The sequence below is a fragment of the Melospiza georgiana genome, chromosome 18 (assembly GCF_028018845.1).
Source record: "Melospiza georgiana isolate bMelGeo1 chromosome 18, bMelGeo1.pri, whole genome shotgun sequence".
Taxonomy (NCBI): domain Eukaryota; kingdom Metazoa; phylum Chordata; class Aves; order Passeriformes; family Passerellidae; genus Melospiza; species Melospiza georgiana.
This window is the reverse complement of record NC_080447.1, coordinates 2,469,204-2,493,100: the sequence shown is the minus strand read 5'-3', so window position 1 is coordinate 2,493,100 and position 23,897 is coordinate 2,469,204. Positions and strand designations below refer to the sequence as shown.

The 23,897-nt window shown below is 46.6% G+C and overlaps 1 protein-coding gene across 5 annotated transcripts in view; it reads right to left on the bottom strand.

Annotated features, from left to right (window-relative positions):
• PITPNM2 (phosphatidylinositol transfer protein membrane associated 2) overlaps positions 1-23,897 on the bottom strand; it is a 124,108-nt gene that overhangs the window by 19,444 nt on the left and 80,767 nt on the right. For 3 of the 5 annotated variants that reach the window (XM_058037149.1, XM_058037144.1, XM_058037145.1), the window contains exons 7-17: positions 19,656-19,979; positions 16,749-16,844; positions 13,525-13,629; positions 12,589-12,659; positions 9,734-9,978; positions 9,086-9,275; positions 7,965-8,084; positions 7,437-7,648; positions 3,241-3,416; positions 2,706-2,876; positions 690-839 (exon numbers count right to left, since the gene is read on the bottom strand). In XM_058037149.1, coding sequence (XP_057893132.1) covers positions 690-839; positions 2,706-2,876; positions 3,241-3,416; positions 7,437-7,648; positions 7,965-8,084; positions 9,086-9,275; positions 9,734-9,978; positions 12,589-12,659; positions 13,525-13,629; positions 16,749-16,844; positions 19,656-19,979 — 1,860 coding nt within the window. The remainder of the gene's footprint in view (positions 1-689; positions 840-2,705; positions 2,877-3,240; positions 3,417-7,436; positions 7,649-7,964; positions 8,085-9,085; positions 9,276-9,733; positions 9,979-12,588; positions 12,660-13,524; positions 13,630-16,748; positions 16,845-19,655; positions 19,980-23,897) is intronic. The other 2 variants (XM_058037147.1, XM_058037148.1) reach the window with 1 other exon arrangement.

Here is a 23,897-nt window from a genome sequence, read left to right as displayed (position 1 = left end):
GCAAAACACCGAGAAAGGAACGAGAATGGGCAAGTGAGACACGCAGGGAAGAAAAAAACCAAAACAAAGGCAAATCTCATCAAAATTGCAGATGCAGCACCAGCCACAATCAGAATAAATGAGGCCATGCAGCATTGATGATGGAAAATAAGGCAAAACAAACGCATCAAACTTTGCTTTTAAGGCGGGAGACAAGAAATGAATTTCAATAACCAACAGAGAGCCACCCTGGGGTCTGAAAGCCTCAGTGCTGTGCTCAGCAGAGCCATGAGGGTCCAAAGAGGAAATACCCAAAAGGGACAAAATCTGGTGAGACACGGACATCGAGGGGAGCTCCGGGCATGGTGGCTGCAGGACACCTTTCCCAAGGGATGCTGCCCCACAGCAGCAGGGCCAGCAGGGGCTGTCTCTGCCAAAGGCCCTTTCCAGCAGCACAGAGCAAACCAGTCCCTGCAAGGCAGCAGCTCCCCTCCAGCATCAACTCCAGAATGGGACAGAATTTATAACCCCAAGCCCTTTTCTCCACAGAGGCTCTCCCAGAGCCACGTGTGATCCCCAGAGGTGATTTTGTGTGGCACAGCCTGAGGCACAGCACGGAGGTTTCAGCTCCAGGAGGCAACAGTGTGATCTCCAAAAAAGGACCCCAAGAACCCAACACCACAGACAATACAAAAGTGTAGATTACACACACTCAGCACAACCAGCACTTTTATTGGAAACATCTTGCCAATTCAGTACAGGAACAGGGATACTTGTTTCCATGAAGCTGTCCTGGTGCTGGAGAGCACCCAGAGGGCTACTTTCCATGAGGAGGATGGGATTGTTCTGGATTGTCTCAACTAGAAGCAGATGGGGAAAAAAAAAACATAACAGAAGGACAAAGAACAACAGACATGAGGCCACAAAGTGTTAAACATACAAACAGTTACACCCCAGCACTTAATTATGAGTCTTCAATGAACAGACAACCTTCAAATAGAGTAAAAGAAACAAAATGGGTGATTTCCAAACAGACCAACATCAGAGATTAACTGGGAGCAGAGGAGAACACAACGATGGCATTTCAACAACAAAAGGGAGGCATCTTCACCCCCTCCTAAGCCAAATTCATAAATACACTGCAGATCCAGAGAAATATCTTTTACTATGAGTGGAAAAAAATATGCAGTAAGGGAAGAATCAGACTCACAGCCTACACAGTGCAAAGCACAGGAGTAAGCAGGGATGTGAGTTTGATTTTACTCTGCAAGTTCATTGAAATGGAACAGGGACCAGCACTTAGTACAGATGGGAAAATGGGGGAAAACAGCCTGAGAGGCTTTCTGAGCTGTGGGCTCCCAAAAAAGCTGCCTGCATGAGGAGATGTGCACAAGCAGCGTTACACAAGGTTTTGTACAAAACCAATTATAACTGAGCACCTGAATTTTACGTGATCTGCAAAACACACAGCTTAATTATAGCAGCAATTAACTTTTCTGGAGTGCCCTCCAGTGAACACCAACTTCAGGAGCAGCTTGGTGAATCATGGTTAGTCCTTCTGGGTGATGTGTCCATCACAACACGGACTCTAATGGAAAGGAATGGCCTGTTACTTTCTGATAAGCAAATGAAGAGGCCTTGTCTTACAGGAAAAAGAGAATTTAAAGTTGTTTTTTGTCAGTTTTATTCATGAAGGCAGAGCAGTATCTCTTAAAATAACAAGGCTCAGACCTGGAGGTGTTGCCATCACTCTGCCCTTCTCATAGGAGAGCTAATGGCTGTTTAACTTCACTGCATAGCAAGTGTCTCTCCAAACACAGCCAGCTCAGAGGTCCAGGGAGGCTCTAATATTCCTGCTGCTGTCCAATGATAACCAGAACACAGGTTTGGTGTCAATGGGGGCTCTACCTCTGGGTTCAGTGACAACAGGGGCTCTGGAATGTATTTAAGAGAATGAAGGCAAGATGCTTAGCTGCATATTTTGTAATAAGCCCCTTGCAGCTGATACCTAGAATACACCCAAAAAGCAAATTGCTCTTCAAGTTGCTATAGATTCCCTGAGCTGTTGTAACTGGCCTGGGTACAAATGCAGTTGTGGGTGGATCCATTTTTAAAAAGTGTTGCAGCAAGATCTTGGCTAAATTTGACAAGTGAGTGGGGCCTGCAGAAAGAATTTTATTCACTTCATCAAACATGGGGTTTAGTTTGTGCCCATCTAAAAAATCAGGCCCTAGACTGAGCAATTACAAACTTGAAGACACTAATCATATAGAAGGCCACTTCTTTGGACTTTCAACTTTAAAATGATGCAGAGGGGATCACCAGAATTATCCAGTTCTAGTTATACAATCTTCATTTAGTCGTGCATGATTCAAATATTAGACAAAGGGGATGCAAACAAGTAAATCATCTCATCATCTCACGGTCGACTCTGCTCCCTCCAAGTCCTAAATTCTGCCAACTCAGTTGTGTTTCATTCACACTCCACCACGAGCACCAGTCTGGGTGTAAAACAGAAGCCTTCACAGGGAGATCACCACCTCATGACCCTCAGCAGCTGTTTGTGTGGCAAACAGAGGGCACACACGACACAAGGCACTGATTTCACTGCAAGAAAATCCCTTTTCTGGTAAACCAGGAGCAAGCTAATGCTACAGGGCCAGTTCTCCTTCTCACCATTTCCAATTCATGTAACCTTTAGCAGCCCATGTGGATCCAGGACTCACCCAGAACTGCAGAGTTGCCGTCGCCCAGCGGGAACCTCTGGTACCGGGGGATATTGAAGGGGGGCAAAAGGTAAAACTTCCTCTCCAAAAGAGGCTCCAGGCGTGAAGCAGATGGGTCTGCAGGGTGGAACAGGTTATAGACCTGCTGACAAGCTGGTCTGAGCTGAAAGACTGAAAAGACAAAGAAAAAAAATCCCTCAAGCATCAAAACACCGCTTGTTAGAATACTGTAAATATTTGTCTTGAAAAATGACAACTGTCAGGTTACAAAATTGCAAAAGATTTATCATTTATCACTCTCTCATCTCCTTGTTTAGTCAACTGAAACAATTTATTACAGTTTACAGACTCCAGAGCTGCTCAGTGCTTTTCCTGTTTGGAAATGGTATCAGTGGTGCACAGAGCACAGGGAGATCTGCTGCTTTACAGAGCAATAAACAAGATACAGAAATGTTTGGGTTTCACCAGACCCCTGTGAGTGCAGCAGGAGGTGCTCACCCCACCCACCAAGGGAGCAGCTGGCACCAGGACTTACTGTCAAGAGCTGGAATCACAGTTTTCCTCAGAGCAAGCACCAGACCCAGGGGAGACCCAAAGAGGAAGAAGTCTGTGATCTCAAAGTCAAATTTGCCAATATTTCCTCCATCCAGCATCGTGGAGCTGCTGGATCTCCTGGATGTGGGGTCGTTTCTCAGGACACTAGAATGTAAACTGGGACAAGAACAGAAAATTAAGTCTGAATCATATCCTCACTGTATTTTCATAATTAAAACATGGATTGGTGATTGACAGTGGATATAATTTCTATCTCTTCAGTGAAAGAACTATACTAATCAACCCACAGTGACCCCACTGCTCTGGCATCATTTATATGTACAAATCCAAGCTTCAGGTGAGTTCATTTACACACCACCTCCTCAAAATGTTTTTTTTTTAAGGAGTCAAAATCGTGGTTGCAGCTACTATATAGAACATGTCCAGCTTTTCCTCCCTCTCTCAGGTGTCAAATCTGTTTGCAAAATTCCACCTCAGTCTTGTGCAGGCTAGGCAATGCACAGGTTTAACACAGAGATATAAATTCCCATTTTCCTTGGACACTGAAGAAGAAGCAGCAGGATTGCTTAGGTGAAAATCCTGGGAATCCACCCACATGTTAGGAAGAGTAGCTTCTCTGCAGTGTAAATCTGGGAAAATGAAATGACAGATGCGTAACACTGATAACCTGGTTCACAAAAGGCTTTCTGAGATGCTTCTATTCCCACCCAAAAGCACAAAGCTGCAAATTCCTTTGCTCTCCAGGTTGTGCAGATTCCAGTGAGAGCTGTACTGGGTTACCTCATTATAAGTAGAAGCAGAGAGTTGAAGGCAGTACCAGCAGTGCCTTAAGAGGGTATTTGCAAACACTTAAAAAAGCATCAGAACAGGTTCTATAAAACGTGTAGGAGAAATGGATACCATAAGAGATGGGTTGGATAAAGGGTTTACAGGCCTGGAGTTGGGAATGATGCAGATCCAACAGTCTCCTGCTGGCTTTGTGGCCCCAGAACAAAATCCCAGGTGGTGACCAGAACTTGTCACATCCTCATGTGCAACAGCTCTGGCTCAGCATGGCTATTTCTGAGCACAGTGACAGCCCAGCAGTGCTGTGGTCCCCAAACAGGGCTGTTCCACATCCTCAGCACAGAGCAGTTGCTCACAGACCCCTTAGACACAGCCACAGCCCTGGAGAAGCTGCAATGCTCACACTTTTGGGGAAGAAAACCAGGTTTCAGGCAGACTTTTCTTTCCTGCCACGGCAAACAAGGAATAATCCCAGTGACAGCTCCAGTGCTGAACGTTGCTCCCAGAGGATGCTGAAGCTCCTCCTGTTCCTGCTGTGCTGCTGTGTTCCCTCTGGGGCTGCACACAGGCACATGCACAGCTCTGCTCTCCTGTTTCCCAGCCTGGGAATGATCAGTTACTTATGCCAGACACACACACATCACGGGGAGTCAAAACAGTGGTGTCAAAACGGGAGGAACACGAGGTTACAGCAGTGACAGCTCAAACGAGCCTGTTCCTGTTTCTGTGATGCAAACGAGGCTGCAGAGCCCTGAAACAGCTCTGAGAACAAGCCACCTTTGGTGGAGCTACAATTGCTTCAGCTAACAAGATGTAACACAGTGAGTTTGCGGTGTGTGAGGAATGCAAAGTCATTTAGAACAGCTCAGTTTCACTGAAGGCAGGGTGACAGAGATGGGAATCCAGAGGAAAAGCTGTCCCCAGGGCAGGATGGGTGCAGGGGCTGTTTGGTGCATTCCACACAGCTTCCCACAGCATCTCTTCCTGGGCAAGGGAAGAAGCAGAGCAGGCACAGCACGGAGCAATTTGGGCACCTTCACTCCTTCTGCCGGGAACTTGGAATTGCCTTTTCAGCAATCAAAGGAAATGAGAGCCAAGGGGAACTCTGGATCTGTCATGCTCCAAGCAACCTGCAGTGCCCTGTTCTCCCTTTAAAGAGCAGCAGATGTACTGTGTGCATTAATTAAACAAGAGCTTATGGATTTCAGAAGCAAATCAACTCATTTACAATAATACAAGTACGGCACAGCCAGAAATAATGTAGTTGTGCAGAAGGACTGAATTTAAAAATAAATGTGTGATTGTACTCTCCAGATGCTGCTCTGGCTTGCTGGGCATTATCCCAGAGAAGTGGGTAGGTCTGATACATGAATAAAAATGAGAGTCTTTGGCACAGTCTGAAATCTGCAGTGGGCACGGACAGAAAGGTCCCTGTGTGCCAGGCTGCCAGTCTGCCGAGCCCTGCAGGAAAACCTGGCTCTGTTCTGCCAACCTCCTGCTCAAAGCCACATCACACCAGGGCTTGGTTTGAAGAAAAATAATGAGAAAAATCATTCCTTGATGGCAGAGGCCAATGGGCATTCTGCTGGTGCTGGCTGGGAGAACAAGGTCCAGGGATGGGTGTGAGAGAGACGTCCTGCTGACATGCAGGGAGGGACGAGTGCATCCCTGATCCTCAGCCTCCTCTGCCCCAGGGACGAGGTGAATTCCTGCTCCCCAGCCTCTTCTGCACTATGGATGAGCTGAATTCCTGCTTCCCAGCCTCTCCTGCCCCAGGGATGAGCTGAACCCATGCTCCACAGCCTCTCCTGCACCATGGGTGAGGTGAATCTCTGCTCCCCAGCTTCCCCTGCACCACAGAGCTGAGTGAGACACATACAGAGAGAGCTCCCACCACAGCCCCAACCTGCCCCTTTCCCTCAGGGAATCCTGGTTTTGAGCTCTGGGAAGACACTAGTTTTTAGCCCAAGGTCTAAAGGGAGGTTTAAAACCATGTAAAACTCTTTAAGAAGTGAAGATGCACCAATCTGTCACCCCCCCGAATGCCAGGGAGTCACGAGTGTTGTGTGCTGGGTGCAGGCAGAGCCCTTCAGAGATGGAACAGGAAGGACCAGCACAAAGCTGTTTGGAACAACAAAATGAGCAATCCATTATCCACATCAGGCCCAGCACTTATTCTAAAATAGGTGCAAAAATGCATCAAGATGCCTGCCTGATTTCCTTAACTGAGTCTGTGCCCCTGAGGTCAATAACAAGGAGGAAAATCAGCACATTTTTGCACAACTCATATTTTCCCTGTAATACAGGAGACTGTTTTGAGGAGGCAAGAACAAGAGCCTGATTGCCTTTTATTAACCTGCTGGAAATATCCAAGAACCTCACTGGGGATTTGTAAATGCAGCTGTCTTTCTGAATATCCTATCTCTGTGCACCAACAACATTCACTTGATACCTTCTCCCTCCCATAAATCATTTACCAAAGGGGCCTGACATGGCAGGACAACACAAATCCCTGTGCTGAAACACTGACTCCAAGCAGTGATGGAGGGGGAGAAATGCAGGGGAAGCCTTCAGCACAAAGGAACAGCCTTGGGTGCAGCTGCAATGCAGGTAACAGGGCTTGCTGTGGGGGACACTGCTCCCCAGTTCCTGGACATGAGAGAAGAAGGATTAAGAGCATTTTTACTGCAGTTCCTCCAGGCCTGCAGGAGAAAAAGCTCTGGGCTGTCCAGTTTCAGAGACTGAAGAAGATTCAGTCAGAAAATTCCTCTGGATTTACAGAAATAATCCCTGAATGACCAGAGGCCATGGGCAGACTGCTGTGAAAATTCCATGGGTTATGTTAACAGACACATTTCTGAATGTCCATTTGAAAAAGGTTAAAAATGTGATACTGGGGGCTTCAACAGTGAGTAACAAATCTGAAACATGTCCTTGGTGCAATGAAGCAGCTGTGGCAGGGGACAGAATAACTCAAAATCAGGTTTCAGAGATGCTTTAAAATGAATACAACACTGGGTTCCCAGTTCTGCTTCACTGAGTTCCCTTACACAATTTCTCCATTTGCTTTCTGACCTCCATCCCACACTTGGAGCACAGCAGAGCAGCAGCTCCCTGACTGCCTTGGCTGTCACACAACAGCTCAAAGGGCTTCTTGCCATTGCACCACTGATGCAGTAGAGAAGCTGGATTCTCTCAGTGCCACTCAGCAAGAAAGCTGTTAATTCTTTTTTTTTCTGCATATACAACACACTGAAATCGATAACTCTCTAATCTAAATTGTTTTCCTACACCTTGCTTATCACAGGATGACAAAGCAACACTCAGGTTCCACAGACACACCACCCCCAGCTCCAGAACACTGCTGGATCTGCTCCTTCCAAATCTTACCTTGAAAGAAAGGCTTGGTGCTGCTTTATCGTGTCCAGCTCATAGGTGGATGAATCACTCCTTTTTCGTGGCAGCTGCTTCTTTGGATCTTCTCCATTGCTACGAGGAATATCAATGTTGCTCCTGCTGAGATGTCTGCTGGCTTCCAGATTAGAGCCATTGGAACAGTGGCTGTTGTTCACCGTTATCCCAGGAGACAGCAGGTCGGTATCCTGGGATTTGAAATGGATGAATTTAGCTGAATTAAGAATACACCCACATGGTAACACCTCCCTCCTCTCCTCCTTTCCCCATTTACCCCAAGATCCAGTTGAGGCCAGTACAGAATCTCAGGCCCAATTACTCCCTGAAGTGTGGGTGATGCTTCACACCAGAGGGTGAAACACCCCTGTTTAGAGCAAACACACCCAAACTGACACCCTATATGTACCTTAAGACATGTCTGCCACTGATAAGGAGCAGAGTGTTTGCTGTTTCAGAGATCCTCACCCAGAGCAGGCCCTGTGGAGGAGCTGGGGCCAGCCTCACCTGGACACTCACCACGCTCCCTCGCCGGCTGCTGTTCTGGCTCTCGGACACGGTCTGGTTGCTGTAGCACAAGGCATCAAATCCCAGGATCCCCCCAACACAGTCCCCTACCAAGCAGACCTGAGACAGGAAACAGAAGCAGGGGAGGACAGGGAGAGGAATGAAAAGGAAATTAAGAGAAGAAGCCCCTTGACTTCAGTTTAGAACTAACAGTTGGACAGGGAGCTGGATTACAGCTGGGCAGGCTGGAGTGACAGGATGCTCAGTGCCTCCATCAGTAAAACTGCTCAGGCAGTGAAATCCATCACTGCCTGCACACTCCCATTCTCTCACACAGCTCAGGTGTCCTGGCTGTCCCCACCAGCCAACTGGAGCAACAGGACAGCAACACAGAGCCCTGATCCTGGTGCTGACTGCAGAAGCCAAGCTGGATCCCCCTTGCCAGCTCCTGTGCTCCCTCAGGGAAGCTTCTGCCCATTTGTATCCTGAGGGGTAACAGTGCTCTGCCTGCAAGGCTATGAGCAGATAGGCACAGTAAAGCACCAAGACCCCTGGGCAGGAGAGGGCTGGGAAGAAGCTCCGAGTGAATAAACCACATGTGAGAGCTCCTCTAATGTCTGCCCTTGTGGGGCTGGGGAGTCACTTTGCTCAGAGGTGTGAGGCTCAGTTGTGCTCTTTATGAGGTGCAGCAGCTGCACAGCCTCACAAAATAAACCCATGGGTGTACAGCTCCAGCACGAGCTGCTGAAGGTCCTTTAAAGCCAGGAATGCTTAAACAGCCTTGGTTTGCAATGGGGATGAGATCACGTTTAGTAACAAAGGCAACATTCCTGCTTGGGCACGGTGTGTCACACTGAAACCTGATTAACTTCACAGCTTTGGAGCTTCATTTCTGAACACAAACTCAAGCTTTGCTTCAAGTCCCAAAGGTTCAGGACAGCACACAAGCAATAATCCCTCCCTCTCAGAAAGGAAGGAATGGAAAGCACAGCACTTCCTTATTGCAGCCCAGCACTGTCATATTCCCATCCCTCCTGAGAGATTTATGGCAAAGACAATTTCAGAAGGAAATTGCTTCCCTTGTTCTTGCTCTGGCTGTGCCTGAGCAGCCCCTGGCTCACCTGGCCATTGAAGGAGGTGCCCTCCTGGGATTTGATGAACTCACTGTAGGCCTGGTTGGCTCTGACAATGACAGTGGCCACGGCTTCCTGGTACTGCGGGGAGGACGTGGCGAGCAGGGGCAGCGCGGCGAGGGGAATGTGATCCTGGCTGTTGGACAGGCAGCCCTCATCATAGCTGTAGGGGCTGAGGCTGCAGAAGGCAACAGACAGTGGGAACATGGGGAAAACAACTTGCAGGCAGTACAGTCAAGTGTTGTGGTTCATAAAAAAAAGCCTCAAGACAGAAAGGCCATTTATTCCTCTGTGAATGGGTGAGAGCTTAATAAATCTTTCCCTCCCATCAAACGTAAATCTTCAAGGACAACATACTTACACTGACAGAACAACCTCCAGACAAGGAATTAAACCCTTAGTATTTATTGGATTAATTAGAATAAATCAATCTCAGAACTTGTGCTGCATGATTACTGCATTCACTGCAGCTAAGTATGAAATCGAGATTGAATGCCTGGCTGGTACATTAATAAATGCATTCCCAAAGCATGGTCAGAGCTCCCAGTGCTACATGCAAAACACCTCAGGGAAACAAACAAAACAAAACAAACTCCCAAAAAACCTCCACTCCATGATAAAGCAGCATCAACTTACCTGGACACCAGGGAAAATGCTTCAGAGCAGATGGCTGGGCAAGGGACAAGTTTGATGGCAATGTGTCCCAGAGCAGCTGGGTAATGCACCCTCATCACTGTGTCAAACACAGTGGTGATGGTGTTGACATCCCCTTGCTTGGAGCTCTGGTCACCACTTCCTGAGTCCAGGATGTTCCCTCCATGGAGAACCAAGAGGAGGACGTGGATTTTACTTGGCTGCATTAATGGCTGCACTGTTTCATCCTAGGTGGGGATGGAAGAGAGCACACAGAAATGCTCATTTTTCAAAGGGGTCTGACTTGTGCTTAATTTATGGCAAATTAATTTATGGCAAAGGCCATTAGATACACCACAATACAATGTTGAGAACCTGAGTACTCCTTCCAAGTCTCTTATCCAACACTTATGCATGCACAAATGCACACACAGCTTTAGTCTGACTTGTTAGAAGCAGAAGGAATGCTGAAAGTAAAAAAATTTTAAAAAACCTGCATAAAATTGTATCCAGGTAAGACATGGCAGCAGTGAAGACATCCTTGTGTATATTAGGGTGGAAAAATACAGAAATAAGTTGTTTTTTGTGGGGTGCTGAGCTCAGCTGAAGCAGTTGGCAGTGAAACACATTCAGCAAAATTAAGAAATGAGGTCAAACAGGTCAGCAAGTGGCAAGTTACTGAGAAGTTGTGGGAAGATCAGTCATTGCATGTTTGCCTAACACAGAAGTTATAAACAAGATTTCAGATTTGCTTAAACTGTTGCAAGAGAGGAACTGAAAAAAGTTCATGACACCATAACCCACAGAATGGCCAGCATGTGGCTGGGAGACTGCTGCATGAACACTGTGAGGGACTTTAATTTGGCTGCCCAGGTGATTTGCTTATTGTGTTGAAGCAATTCCTTGCCCAAAGAGACAGGCTGTAATTTGGGGGAAGGAGGGAATTGTATCTTCATCATTAATGCCCTGCCAGAAGAGCTGTAAGCCCTGTCCTGATGCCCCAGGCAGGTACAAGAGCATCTATGTGCACATCCTGTAACACAGCAGAGCAGTAACTATTTTAATATCTATTTGCTATCAGGGCTTTCAGTGTTTACAGCTCCCACACGGACTCAAATCCTCCATCCTACATCTGTGAGATCTGTGCAAACCCTCTGTACCTGCCCCCTGTGCCAGCAGAGACATCTGAGAACACCCTGAGCAACTCCCTGCTGCCATTGAGAGGGGTGAGGAAAGGATGGAGGGCAGCAGTGTTTTCCATTTGGCAAATTGTTCTAATTCGAGCATCTTCAGTCACCTGTTGTCCTCTGAGCAGTGATTGAGTCCCTGACAGACCTGCTGGTGGGAGGAAAGCATGCCCAGGCACACATTAGCAGCCTAACAACCACATCACATTTTTGCCAGATAATGTTAAAGCTTGTCTTACTACACAGCCCACCAGAAGTATTAAAATTCTCATCCAAGTCTGTAATAATGATTTTTTCCAGACCTCCTGCATAAGAATGGCCTTGAATTATTTAGCACCATTGCACTGTATCCATGCTGCTCTTCAAACCTCCTCTGACTCCAGTTTTAGCACCTGCACAGTGAACCCTTCCCTGGCTGGAGGCACAGGAGGAGCACTCTCAGCACCTGTTCTGCTTCCAGACAAGTGTTTTAAGTGTTCATTTGGAGAACAACATGAGTCACCAAGCTCAGGTCATGCAGAAGTTTATCAGCAGTGCTTTGGAGGCACCTTTCAGTTGATTACCCTCTGCTCTGAAGGAAGTGGGGAACTGCTGATCAGTTTAAGGGTGGAGGTAACTATTCAGAACTTCCTTGTAAGATCTGGAGCCTCTTAAAACACCTAAATCCTGAACCACCTTCAAGTGAGGGGAGCTTTTAACCTGAAAATCATTGCAATTGGTGGCACAGGAATTTCATACTATTTTAGCAGACAGCTTGTGAACAACTACAAATAACTGTCTTTTTCATCTTGCTTTGAAGTCTGTTCTTTTTCTAAAATGAAGGCAGAAACAGGAGGGGGTTGAGTTTGCACAGCCCTCTGAGGAAGACAAATTTCCCACACCATCTTGAGCTCCAAGAGAAATCTTAGGGCTGTGACTTGCTTATTTTGAGGTGGCCAGAGCTGCTCCCCTCCCAGCCACCCACTCTCCTCACAGCCCTCGAGCTCTCAGTCTATTATGGAAAAGCCAAACCACCATGAACTTAGAGCCTGGCACAGACAGTAATTCCAGAACTCATGATCTCTGATGGACCACTCAGACCCAATGCAGGCACTCTGCAAAGCAGCTGCACCACCCCTGCAGCACAGACAGGCAGCTGCTCAAGGGCAGGACAAGAACAGCCAGCCTGGGGTGTCTGAGTAGCACTCTGAACTGCAGAGAGCTGGGCTGGGCTGGCTCGGTGTGCTGTTATTTATTTATTATTTTGCCCAGAGTACTGCCCCAGGCTGTGCTGTAACTGGATTCCAAACACGACTCTGAGCAGCTCCATGCTGTGGGCTACAGCTGAGTGCTGTCCTTTGCACCCTGGTGCTGCAGGAACCTGTTCTCCCACTCCCACACTTGCTCATCTGGCATTGTAGGACAGCTCTACCCTTGAGCTGCTCTGCTCTCCACAGTTTTTTCCAGCTGGATACCTGATGCTGCCTGCAAACTACACAGCATTTTCTAGATGATGTTCCAAAGATGGGTGAAAAACCCCTTAAATCAGAATTACAGAAGGACACACACAGGTGTTCCTGGGGCTCAGCAGCACATGGAGACAAGACACTGCTCACAGCAAAGGGACCCATTTATCCCACACAGAGCCATTCCAGCAGCACAGATCTCTTCACAAGCAGCCCAAGCACTCACCTCGATGATGCTGAGCCTCTCCACGCTGGAGCCAACGTGGTACTCTGCTGATGTCTCCTGGTACAAGTCACCTGGAAGCACAGAGGTGGAAAATGTCAGCACTCCAGATGCTCTTTGGCAAAGACCTTCCATCATCCTTCCATAAAGACACTGCTTGTTCCAATGCCTCACATCTCCTTCATTATTTCATCAAATCATCCTCTCCCTCCTTCCTGCCTCCTTCCACCTGAGAAGCCTGGGCAATGCTGGGTCATTTATTTTCCAGCAATTTCTCCTAACCTGGCTAAGAGCTGAGGACATCAGTGAACTCTTCTCTCATTACAGAGATCTGGTACTGCTGCTTTATTAAGGATGGCAACAATGGGAAATCCCTGCACGACTGTCAGAAATGATTGGTTTGTGGGAAAATAAAAGGAATTGCTTGAACTACGCTGGGGAGTAGAGATCTGATGTATTCCTACATCTGTGCCTACACAGACTGACTTTGTAGAATAAACCTGAGTGTCACCTTCCACCATGCACCGCTCTGGCTGAGGAGCTACAGCTTCCTTTCACCATTTCATAATGATGAGCAGAAAATAAAACTGAGGCAGGTACAGCCAGGAACAAAGGATGGAGCAAAAGGAAAGAAGAGCCAGGAGAAATTCAAGTCATTTGAGACAGAGCTGGGATATTTCATCATTATGTGAGAGAATCCTGGCTGTCACACAAAGGAGCCAAACCAATGTGGAAAATAAAAGAGAATCAAAAGCTTTCCCAGCTCCCACTGAGCAAATCTTTTCCAGCAGCACTGGACAGTCATTTTTATGCTCTGTCTCAGCTTCTCCCTTTGTGAGATGAGGATAACAAGTTTTACCTTGTTCACAATGAGGCTGTGACAATTGCCTGGAAATACTGTAAAATAGCACATGCAGTTTGTACTTGGAAAAGAATTACCCTGGACATCATCGCATTCGGGGGTTTCAATCTTATCCATCAGATCGTTGGAACTCCATTTGGTTATTTCTTTCGGGAACATTTCCTCATTGTCAGACAAGTCCTCTTTAAAAAACAGATTTTTTGAGAGTCACAAACACAAAAATATGTATATAGAAAAAAGCAAACCCCAGAATTTTACATAAAACCCACAACTCTGTGCAATCTATACACATTTGAATAGCTTAAGTCAAAATAAGCCACATACTTTACCAGCTTTGTTATATAGAAACCAAAGCACCTTTTGAAAAGTAAACAAAACATTCTAGCTGCATGATTTAAACAAACAAAACTCCTAAAACATGGAAAGAAGCAATCTGGATATTTAATGGTACCATGTTTGGCCTTTGCCTTGCCATTCTCTCTGATGGTGCCAAAGCAGCCAGAATGCTCCAGCACAGGAGAGGAGGACAAGGAAGGACAAGGATTCCCACTGGGACCCTCCCAGCCCTGTCTGAGGGCTGTGGGATTTCTCTGGGGGAAGAAGGGACAAGGATCACTGCTGCTCAAAGGACCAAACACCTAGAAAGGCAGGAGCAATAAAGGGGATGTGAACCCCCCAAGCTGATTTCCTCAGGAGATGAGACACACATGGATCTGCTTTTTCCTTCCTACCTCAGTATCTTCCAAACCTGTGGCTCAGTTCAATCATAGTCAATAAAGCATAAGAGTCCCAAAAATATTATGTTCTTAGAAGTGTAATTAAAAGGAAGAGACATACAAAGGGGAGCTCTCCTTTCTCTCTCTTTTTTTTTTCCATTGAGGATGCATCTTTTGCTGCTACGATGGCTAAGTGCTTTCTAATTTATTTATACCTCTGTGCTTAGTATGTCTTTCCTGAAAATTTTGGCCTTGTAAATTTAATAAAGAGTTATAAACATAATAACAGCAGTAATTACAGATGTCTTGAAGATCTAAAAGCTGTAATCTTCAGAGTCCCAGACTAGGATTTCCCCTTTCTTATTGCTGTACAGTTACTAAGAAAATAATTAGCTGGAAGAATCCCACAATGGGGAACAAAGAAAGATTATGAAATATATTAATCTTTTCAGAAAATCTGAGCAATAGCTTAAAAAAATTTGTATGAAGGGCACTAGGTGAAGATCCAAGCAAAGCCTGATTATTTTTAGGAATTTCTATTTCAACTTTGACCATAAAAAGAGAGCAACCTGGAAATTTTGTACCAGCATGCCATTTCCTTTTTCAGCCATGGAAAGAATTTGAGTAAATCCCAATTTCCCTGCTCACAGGGGTGTGGAGCTGCCTGTCCAGAGCAAGTGGAAAGCATAGGCCTGTAACACACGTGCTGGCAGAGAATTAAGAGGACGACTGCACTCTAAGCTCCTCCAGCAACTTAATCTAAATATTAAACTTAATTCCTTGAGAGGTCTAATTACAGCCCTTACTGCTGCTCAAGTGATCCCTGAATGGGATATTACTCCCATTATTAGCATTTATTACAGGATAGATATTCGATATTACTGTATTTGTCACTACCTTTACCAGGGAATGAGGCTGAGTGGGAAGCTGGAGACAAGGAATCTTCTGGGGCTCAGGTTACGCCCACTGCACTGTGAGGAAATGTGTGTGTGTGTGGATGGGAAGCACTTCTGAGGAACTCTGCTGGCTGTTGACTCACATCCTGAGCCCTGCCAGTTCCCATGGCACCGACCCGGCAGGATGAGCTGCGAGCGGAGCCTCAGCCCTGCCCACAGCCCCGCGGGCTCTGCGGGCCAAGGGGCACCCAGAGCTCCCTCCTGGGGATGGGGCTCTGTCAGCTGCACACACACATGCCAAGGCTTTGACTCATGGGCCAAAACCCCACCAGATTTGGGGACAGACTCTCCAACCCAACCGTGCTGACTGCAGAGGACAAACTGTGCGTACATGGGCTCGCAGGAGAGCAGCTGCTTTTACTCTCAGCAACCTCCTGCAAGTATTGCAACAGAGGTGCATAGGGCTCATTATTGTTAATTCCCCTTCCCAGGCCTGTTAGGAGCATGCCAGGGATTCCCTGGGCCCTGGATCCCAGGCAGAGCGGTCTCCATCTCAGTTTTATTACTGAGTAATTAAAAAGGCAAAAAGCGTGTGGATAGCGCCGGTGCCGTTTGGATGACTCACTCCTCTTCCCTTATATTGCTCCAATAAATCCCTCACTTGTTGTAAATGCTACGTAAGTTAATAAATAGTGACACTTAAACTAAGTTGGCCCTTCCCTTTCCCAGCAGGAGACACACATTTATCCCTACTCACACATGTCCCAGCCATTTCAGCTGCTGCTGTGCAGCTCACCACAATAACACACCCCTCTCTACCCCACAGTTTGAGATCCATGCCTAAACACTCATGGGAGAACTCTTCTGGAACATGATACTATCCATTTTGGGAGGTTGAATTTCAGCTGAGCATCAGTTTTGCAAAACTGGGGTGTCATCTTTTAACAACTGCATTTCCCAACTTCATCAGCAAATATTGCACCTCTCACTTCCATCAGACAAGCAAGAAGGAGAGTCCATCTGTTGTCAATAGAGATGGAGCCCTTCAGGCTTAAATTTGCATAAAGTAGAATATATAAAATGAGTGCAATGGAACAAAGCTTCTTCACACACACATTCACAGAGGAAAAAAAAATATAACAGTGTTCTCTTAATAATCAAAATTACTTTGAGAATTCTGGAATCAACACTGATTAATTTTGGCACCTGAAGCACCTTGTTGCATTCGCTGTTGGTATTTCTTGGAATGGGAGAATGAGGAGTTAATAAAGGCAAATTTGGGTCTCTTCAGGCCCAGACAGGGCAATTAATCATACCTCTTACTGATTAAAAAACAAATTAGAAAAATAATCAGTCACAGTGAATCATTAGGACACACCCACAGTCCAGTTAGTACTGCTGGATTTCATGCACACTTATTTGCACCAAATAAAATACAGCCCCTAGGGCTAAGACTGTTCAAGATCCCCTGTTCTCAAACAGCTCAGACTGCACCTGAAATGGTGCTGCATTAATGTAAGAGTCTGCTGGGTGACGCTGGAAGAAGCTGCACATCATGGTTAGAAAGGAAAAGACTTCAAAGCAAAAAAGTCTCAGCCTTTTTCCTGCTCACCCCCCGCCCTTCATGCCTTCCGTTCTCTTACCCCACCATTTCAGGGAAGAAACGATGGTGATTTAGGCTCCACATACCATGTGCATCAAAGAATTCATCATCTGAGCTGTCATCTGAATCCCTGGCAATGCTCTGCATCCTCCACTCGGAGATACTATGGCGCGAGGGACTTGCTGGAAAAAACAAAAAAGCTTTATGCGAAACGCTACATCCACAAGACAGAGAGTTCCCAACATGATCTTTGCTGGAGGAAGAATCATGTGTTCTCCAAGAAAATTCACTGCTGCAATATTAAAAAACACAAAACCCCGATGATGCTGGTGTGATGTCAGTGTACTGCTTTACAGATCCTGTTTGTTTACTGTTGGTAGAACCTGCCAGCAAGATGCTACATTAAAGCAAAGCTGCTTGGATCACTCTTCTGCTATTTTGAATGGCAGCTATTTATAATTGTTAGTAGGACGTGCAAAATCAGCTGGGTTTTAAAGTTTGCAATTAGGAAGGAAGCAGGCTGATTGGAAGCTCTCTCTGTGCCTCTCATCAGCACACAAGCCATGCCTCTGCTTCGCTAACTTTCGGGTGGGTAGCTCAGCAGAGCAGCCTGGAGAGGAATAATCTGTTTTCTGGAAGGAAATTGCTTCCACACAAATTGGATTAGAGATCTGTTTAAACTTTAAACTTGAATGATTTAAACAACATGCTATCTGACTACTTCAAAGGAAGCTGTCGGAGCAGCGGTCCTGACAGAGCAAGGAGAAACCCCAAAGTCCTTTTAGTGCTGTTTGCCCTCCTGTTCCCACACCTACCTACTCCCTTTCACTTTCGCCTCCAGAGCTCTCTGAGCTAAATATATAAGCACATTATGGCTTCTTCTTTTCTTTTTTTCAGATATAATTTAGCAACCATCCAGCCCGAGCACTTCTCGGCTGAAGTTGTCTCAGAACAGCCGCCTGCTGAGGGGAGCGCTGTCCAGAGAGCGATGGGAGAGAGGGTTTGTCCCCTCGTGCCTGTGACACGGAGCGCACAAAGCACTCACAGCAGCCACCTCACCCAGCAAAAACCTGAGGAGACTGACAAGTTCTCATTTAGCATGTACAAGAGCCTGAAAGGCTCCGGTTACTGTGACAGCCGCACGAGCCGTTTCGTGCTATTGTTCCAACAGAGTCGAATATAGAAGTAAAATTCTCCTAATCTCCCACCCGGCTGTCACATGGAACAAGGATGCAGACCCTGTGCAGAGTCAGGTAATTACAGCTCAGCAGCCCCCAGCACCCACCCTGCGAGCAGCCAGCGAGGAGGTGCCGGAGCAGAGCTCATTCACGCCCCAGTGACGTCAAGGCACTCGCATAATAGTTGCTAAAAATAGAGCACCTAATAACACATGGGAGGGCAGCAAGGGTCCTGCCATCACCAGAGGTCTCGCTCGGGTGGTGGAGAGAGGGAAAAGCTTTGGAGAAAAGGCGTTTTTTCAGCTGGAGGTGGCGGTGCGTCGCGACAGCCCTCCTTGCTTCCATATGGTAATGTGCTGCCAGCATGAAGGAGGATTAAAATATCTGTGTGACGTACTTCCCAGCACATCACAATTAATTTCTTTCATTACTTTTCCTTGTAAAAGCTGAGACATTCTGCAGTTGAAAAGAAATTCATGCTTTGCTCCCAGTGAAAACCTTCAAGTGAAATTCTGAGAGGTCTGAAAACTCCAGCTCCCAGTGAACATGTCAGCAGCGGAAGAGGGGGTTTGTGCAAAGAGCATAATGGGAGATGGGTGCATCAATATCAAATCCTGGTGCAGGCAAAGTAGCCAGTATTTTTATCTTTATGCAGTGATTTATGAAGCATCTGGTAGGTTCTTCCCTGGGGCTCACTCGAGTGAGTCATCGCAAGGTAAAACTACTGCTCCTCTCTCATTCACCCCGCAATGAAATCAGTGATGGAGTGGGAAATAAAAATGGAGACTCAGCTCCCAATATTTAGAGCATATGATAGATGGAGAAGCTTCACTCACCCAGATGTTCCTTCCACCATCACTGGAAGAAATGCTGCCCCTTGGGGTTTTCATGAGGTTTTTCTCCCTCTTGCAGTGAGAGCTGCAATTTCCCTGCTCCCTGCAGCACTTGGCTAACCAGAGAGGGAACTGCTAAAGATTTGAACCTTGAGGCTGTAACTCACCAGGGAGTCACCTCTCTGTACAGAACAGTCCAAAGAAGGGAAGTACAGCAAACGAGGTGAGTCCCAAGGGAGAGGTGAGTAACAAAATCCAAGCTCAAAGCTGAGTCCTTACAGGGTATCCACAGCAGAGCTTTAACATAAAAATCCTGAAAGCTTCCTGAATGGTGTTTCAAAGGCAATGTACAGTCCCTCCAAATCCCACAGTGAGGTTTTGTCTCCAAGCAGCTGCTGCACACCATCACCAGGGGAAAGCAGCAGCCTCCATGCACTTTTGGGGGTTCCTGCCTTAATCTCCCCAGTAGCTGATGAGATGTTTCACCGTGTGCAGCCCCATGGAGCCAAACATACCTCCTGAAATGATAGGGTTCTTGTGGCGCAGAAGGTACCTCTGTGACACAGGTATCAATGATAAGCAGATATCCAGAAGGGAACACCATGGAAGGGCCTGAGAAAGCCACCAGTGGCTCCTGAGTAACAAGGACTAACTCTGTGCTGCTGGCTGTCTTTTGAGCCCCAGTGCTGCCAGCCAGCTCCTGCCTGCTTCTCTGTGGTGTTTTTACAGATTCTGTGCTTTTGACATTGGCAACTCTGCCATGTGACACTGAGTCACAGTTATGGGATGATTAGAAACCTTCCCAAACCCAAACCAGGTCACCTGAGAAGACTGAGCCTGCAGCACCAGCAAAGAATTTAATAGGACTCAAAATACTACTACACATTATCCCAAAGGCACCTGCCATAAGGAGACATGGCCCAATCCCCCAAAAGCCCAACCTCCATGAGTTCAGAAGAGCAAGTCACTGGCAGCATCTTACCTCCTCTCTTTGAAGAGCGTGAGGACTTGGAGGAGGTGGACCATTGCTTGGTGAGGGACCTGCCCGAGGCCGCGTCGCTGTTGGCAGAGGCGTCCTCGGCGTCTGCAGGTGACCCCGTGCTGGGCTCCACGTCCTTCTCCCCAGCAGTGTCCTTGACACCGTGCTGCTCTGGGTCGTTCTCACCGCAGAACTGGGCCATCTTCTGGGCCAGCATCAGCTGGGCCTCCTTCTCCAGCTGCCGGATGTCCTCGATGGTGAGCCCGTACCACTCGTCCTGCCAGCACCAGGCCTGCCGGTGGGCCCGGACCATCACCTTCCTCAGGCCTGCAAAGCCAAAATGTCCCTGTCACCAGAGCCACAAACTGCAGCAACCAAGGTGCTCCCCTCCCAAAGCCTCTCAACACCATGGCAGGGACATTACAGAGACATCAGCCTGCAGTGCCGCAGCGCAGGACCTTCACACAGTCAGGGTGGCAACCTGGTCACTTCATCTACTTCATCTCCTCAATTCTTCCTAATCAACCTGAAATCACTGAAATCAGCCAGTCTTCTGTCACTGGAAGGGGAAAGGGATTTTTAACTTGGAAAGGGATTTTAACTTGGAAAGGGATTTTTAACTTTTAACTTGCAAAGAGATTTCCTAATTTTGGATGGAAGAATTTGCCTGCCTGCTCCACCAAGGAGGAACCACACACAGACCACAGTTTCAAATGCCGGAAGTTCTAGAAGTTGCAACATTTGGACCCTGACTTCAAAGTGAAATACATTACCAAGTAATAAATAACAGAAAACAGAAAAAAAGCTACTGATTTTTTGTTGGCTTTTTTTTTTTTTTTAAATCCTGGAGAGTTTCAAATCATTCCTTGATGTATGCTCCACAGCCCTCCCCAGTTGTTACATTACAGAAGGACATCCCACATTCCTGTCCTTGGAAACCTGCTTTCTGCACCTGGTTTCTATGTATCAGTAAAACAGCACCACAAATTGGAGCTTCTGAGATAATGGGATAAAAAGCAAAGTAAGGGAGGGAATAAAGATGCTTTATTTTGCAGATACCATCTGTCTTTTGCTGCAAGAGAAAAATGGAGTGGGTAAAGCCAATTTAAAATATTTCAATGTATCACATATCTGAAAGGAAGAGCAGCCTCAGTATCAACACACAATGCACCTGAACAGGCAACAGATACTCTCCCTAAGACTTAGACTCACTCACTAACATCATCATACCCCCAAGACTTTTAAAACATAAGTCACTCAGGATTTTCACCAATATTATTCCTTAAAAGCTCACAACAGGTCAAAACTCCAAACTGCTATTTATTCTTGATGGGATCACACAGCAGTAATGATGCTTTCAAAGCTTCTCTAAATACTGACCAACTGATCCTCAGGAGTTTTTTTTCTGATAATAAACAATCAATTAATATTGCCCCCTCTTTAATTACTGGGAAACTGAGGCAGAGATGGGCTGAAGGACAAGCCAAAAGCCCCAGTGGGATTTGCTGTCAGTGGAATTATGAGAGCAATCAACAGGCTACATTAGAATCATTTGGGTTTTGGGAGCTGCAGATTGAGCTCTCTAAGCACCACCACGAGGAAAGCCATCCCTCACAAGCCACTCTCCATCTCCAGGAGCATGGCCAAGGGGGATGGTCCCACCATGAGCAGGGTTTCTGAGGTGCTGCCAGCATCAGGAGCTTCCCTGCTGTACAGAAAGCCTTGGATCCCACCACGGCCACAGCTTCTGTGATGTTCTGCCTAAAGATCCAGTTTGTTTCCAGCAGTCATTTTTGTTTGTTTGCTTTCTTAAACACATAAAAAGAATGTTTTTATATCTTCATCTCCTTCCAGATCTGAGCATTTTATTGTGTGTTCTGCTCTTTGGTCAGTCCTCAATGCCACCAGTCCTGCCAAGCCAGGCTGCCAGGAGGAAATGGCCACTGAGATCAGCAGCTAATGCCACGGACCAGCTCAACCTGAACTTCATTTACACAGTAAGATTAAATCTATCAATATTTGATGTATTTTGCTGACTGACTTTCAGAAGGGAGAGGCAAGTTTGAGCCAGCAGAGTGTGACCTTCTGGGGCAGAGTGACAGCCTTCAGCACCTTAATTCTGTTCGACCTGAGCTGAGACTCAGAGTTATTTCCCCTGCCAGATTACTTTTTGCAGAACTACAGGAAAATGTTTTAGCCTCTTCACCTCCTGTTATGATTGACAACCAGCAGAGCTTAAAAACCAAGATTAAATTTATATCACACCCACACTGAAAGCCAAGAAAACATTTCTCTTGCTGTCCCCACCACCCTTTGGACTTCCACACCCACAGTGTCCAATTCCACCTTGCTTGGAACACCTTGAAGACAGACAGTGATCAGACACACAAGTGAATGCTGCTCTTATCCCACAGCTTCCCCTGTTCAAGGGCTCAGCAGGCTCCACTCCTGCTCCTGAATCCAGCCTTGATGTATCAGTGCCCTAACTCCTCAGAAATTCTCTGTGCAGAGGCACAGATGCCACCAACCACGTATCTGCGTTTTAATGGACTAACATCACAGGGAACATGAAAACCACCTGGGGGTAAAAAAAAGTCTCTTGAAGTTCCTCTCTGCCTTCTTAGATCTCAAACATCACCTGCACTGCTTCCTGCCAACCCACAGACCTCCCCATGTGCCCTGCTCACATCCCTTTGATTAGATATCCCAAACCACCCTCCCTTAAAGCTCTGCTCCTTTGAAAATGGGATGGCACCACAGGGCTTCAGAGCTGCTGTGCCTCTCCCCCTCCAGGTTAGTTAAGAAGTCCAAAAAAGAGATTACTTTCCCAGCATTTGGCCTTCACCTGGGATGTGCCAGCTGCATTTCTCTTTGTTAAACACAAGGAGAAAACCCTTGGGAGAATGAGGCTGTGCTGGTACAAAAGAAATGGAAAAATAAAAGTCATGGCTTGCAGAAAAGGCTTCAGTGCTAGGGAAGAGAACTTGAGGGGCTCCTCTGTGCACAGCAGTGGGCACTGAACTCCTGCCCAGCCTGCAGCCTCCCAGCAGAGACCCAGGGAACACAACAAGAGTCCCACCCAGCTACAGGGAGCCAGGATCCAGCTACAAATGACTCACCTGTCCAGACACTGCTGCTCTCCCTGTGCAATGGAAAAAAAAATAAATCTCAAAGCATTTTTGTATCAAAATCCTAGAGAAAAACAAGTTCTTTATTGGAAAGTGAAAAGGAGGGGAGACACCAGACCCAGGAAAGAGAGTAATTGGGAAAAACTCTCTCTGGAGCAGATGCCCATCAGAAGAGTGCTGAGGGAATCTGTGGCCCAGCTGGCTTTCCTTTTTCTCCCTGGAAGGAGAGAAGGTGTAAATGTGTCCTACTCAGCCACAGAAGTCCCTGTCACACACTGCCCCAGCTGCAGCACAGTTGGAAGTTTGCCTTGCCAGCAGGTTTTCCCCCTCCACCAACGTGCCCCAAGCTTATCTGAGCCTCCTTCCCCAGAATCAGAGGAAAACCCCACAGCCTCATCAGGCACCTCACTGAAGTCACCCAGAAAAAATGGGAAGAGGTTTTTTGACAAGGATGCAGCTACCAGCTGGTTATCAGTCATTAAGCAGACTATCATTTCTCCAGAGTGCAATGCTTTGTTAAAAAAACAAACAAACAATAACACCACACATGCACAAATGTGCAGGCTGAGTTCAGAGCGCCCGTCATCATGTGTTGATTTAATTATTGTAACATTTCCCACTGTGCTGTGCAGAAAGATCATCTGTGAAGAGCTGAGCAGGGTGCAAACATTTAAATCATTTGATTTCCAGCTCACCACCTCAACAACTCAGAGGCTGGTTGAATCCTTGAGGTGCTGACTGCTGTAAATGATTTGTGGTGCTGGACTCCATCATACAAATGAAGTGTAAATGACCATTAGACAAGCCAGGGCAGAGAGGTGCCTGCATGTGAAATTTAAAAACCTTTGGTCTGTAGTTCTGGACTTGTTTTCCAAGGTGAAATTAAAGTAGTAAATGTAATAACAACTCAACAGAAATAAATCACAAAACCCACCAACAAATTCTGCCCCTAATGCCCTCAAATATCCAAACAAAGCAACTGTTCAGATTCCCATTGCCTCTGCACCCAGAAGCAACCTCCAAATAATTTTATAATTCACAATTTCCTGACAGCAAATACAGGATGCCTGATTGTCCATTTCCCTGACAGTCCCAAGAGATCCCTTAACCTGGCCAG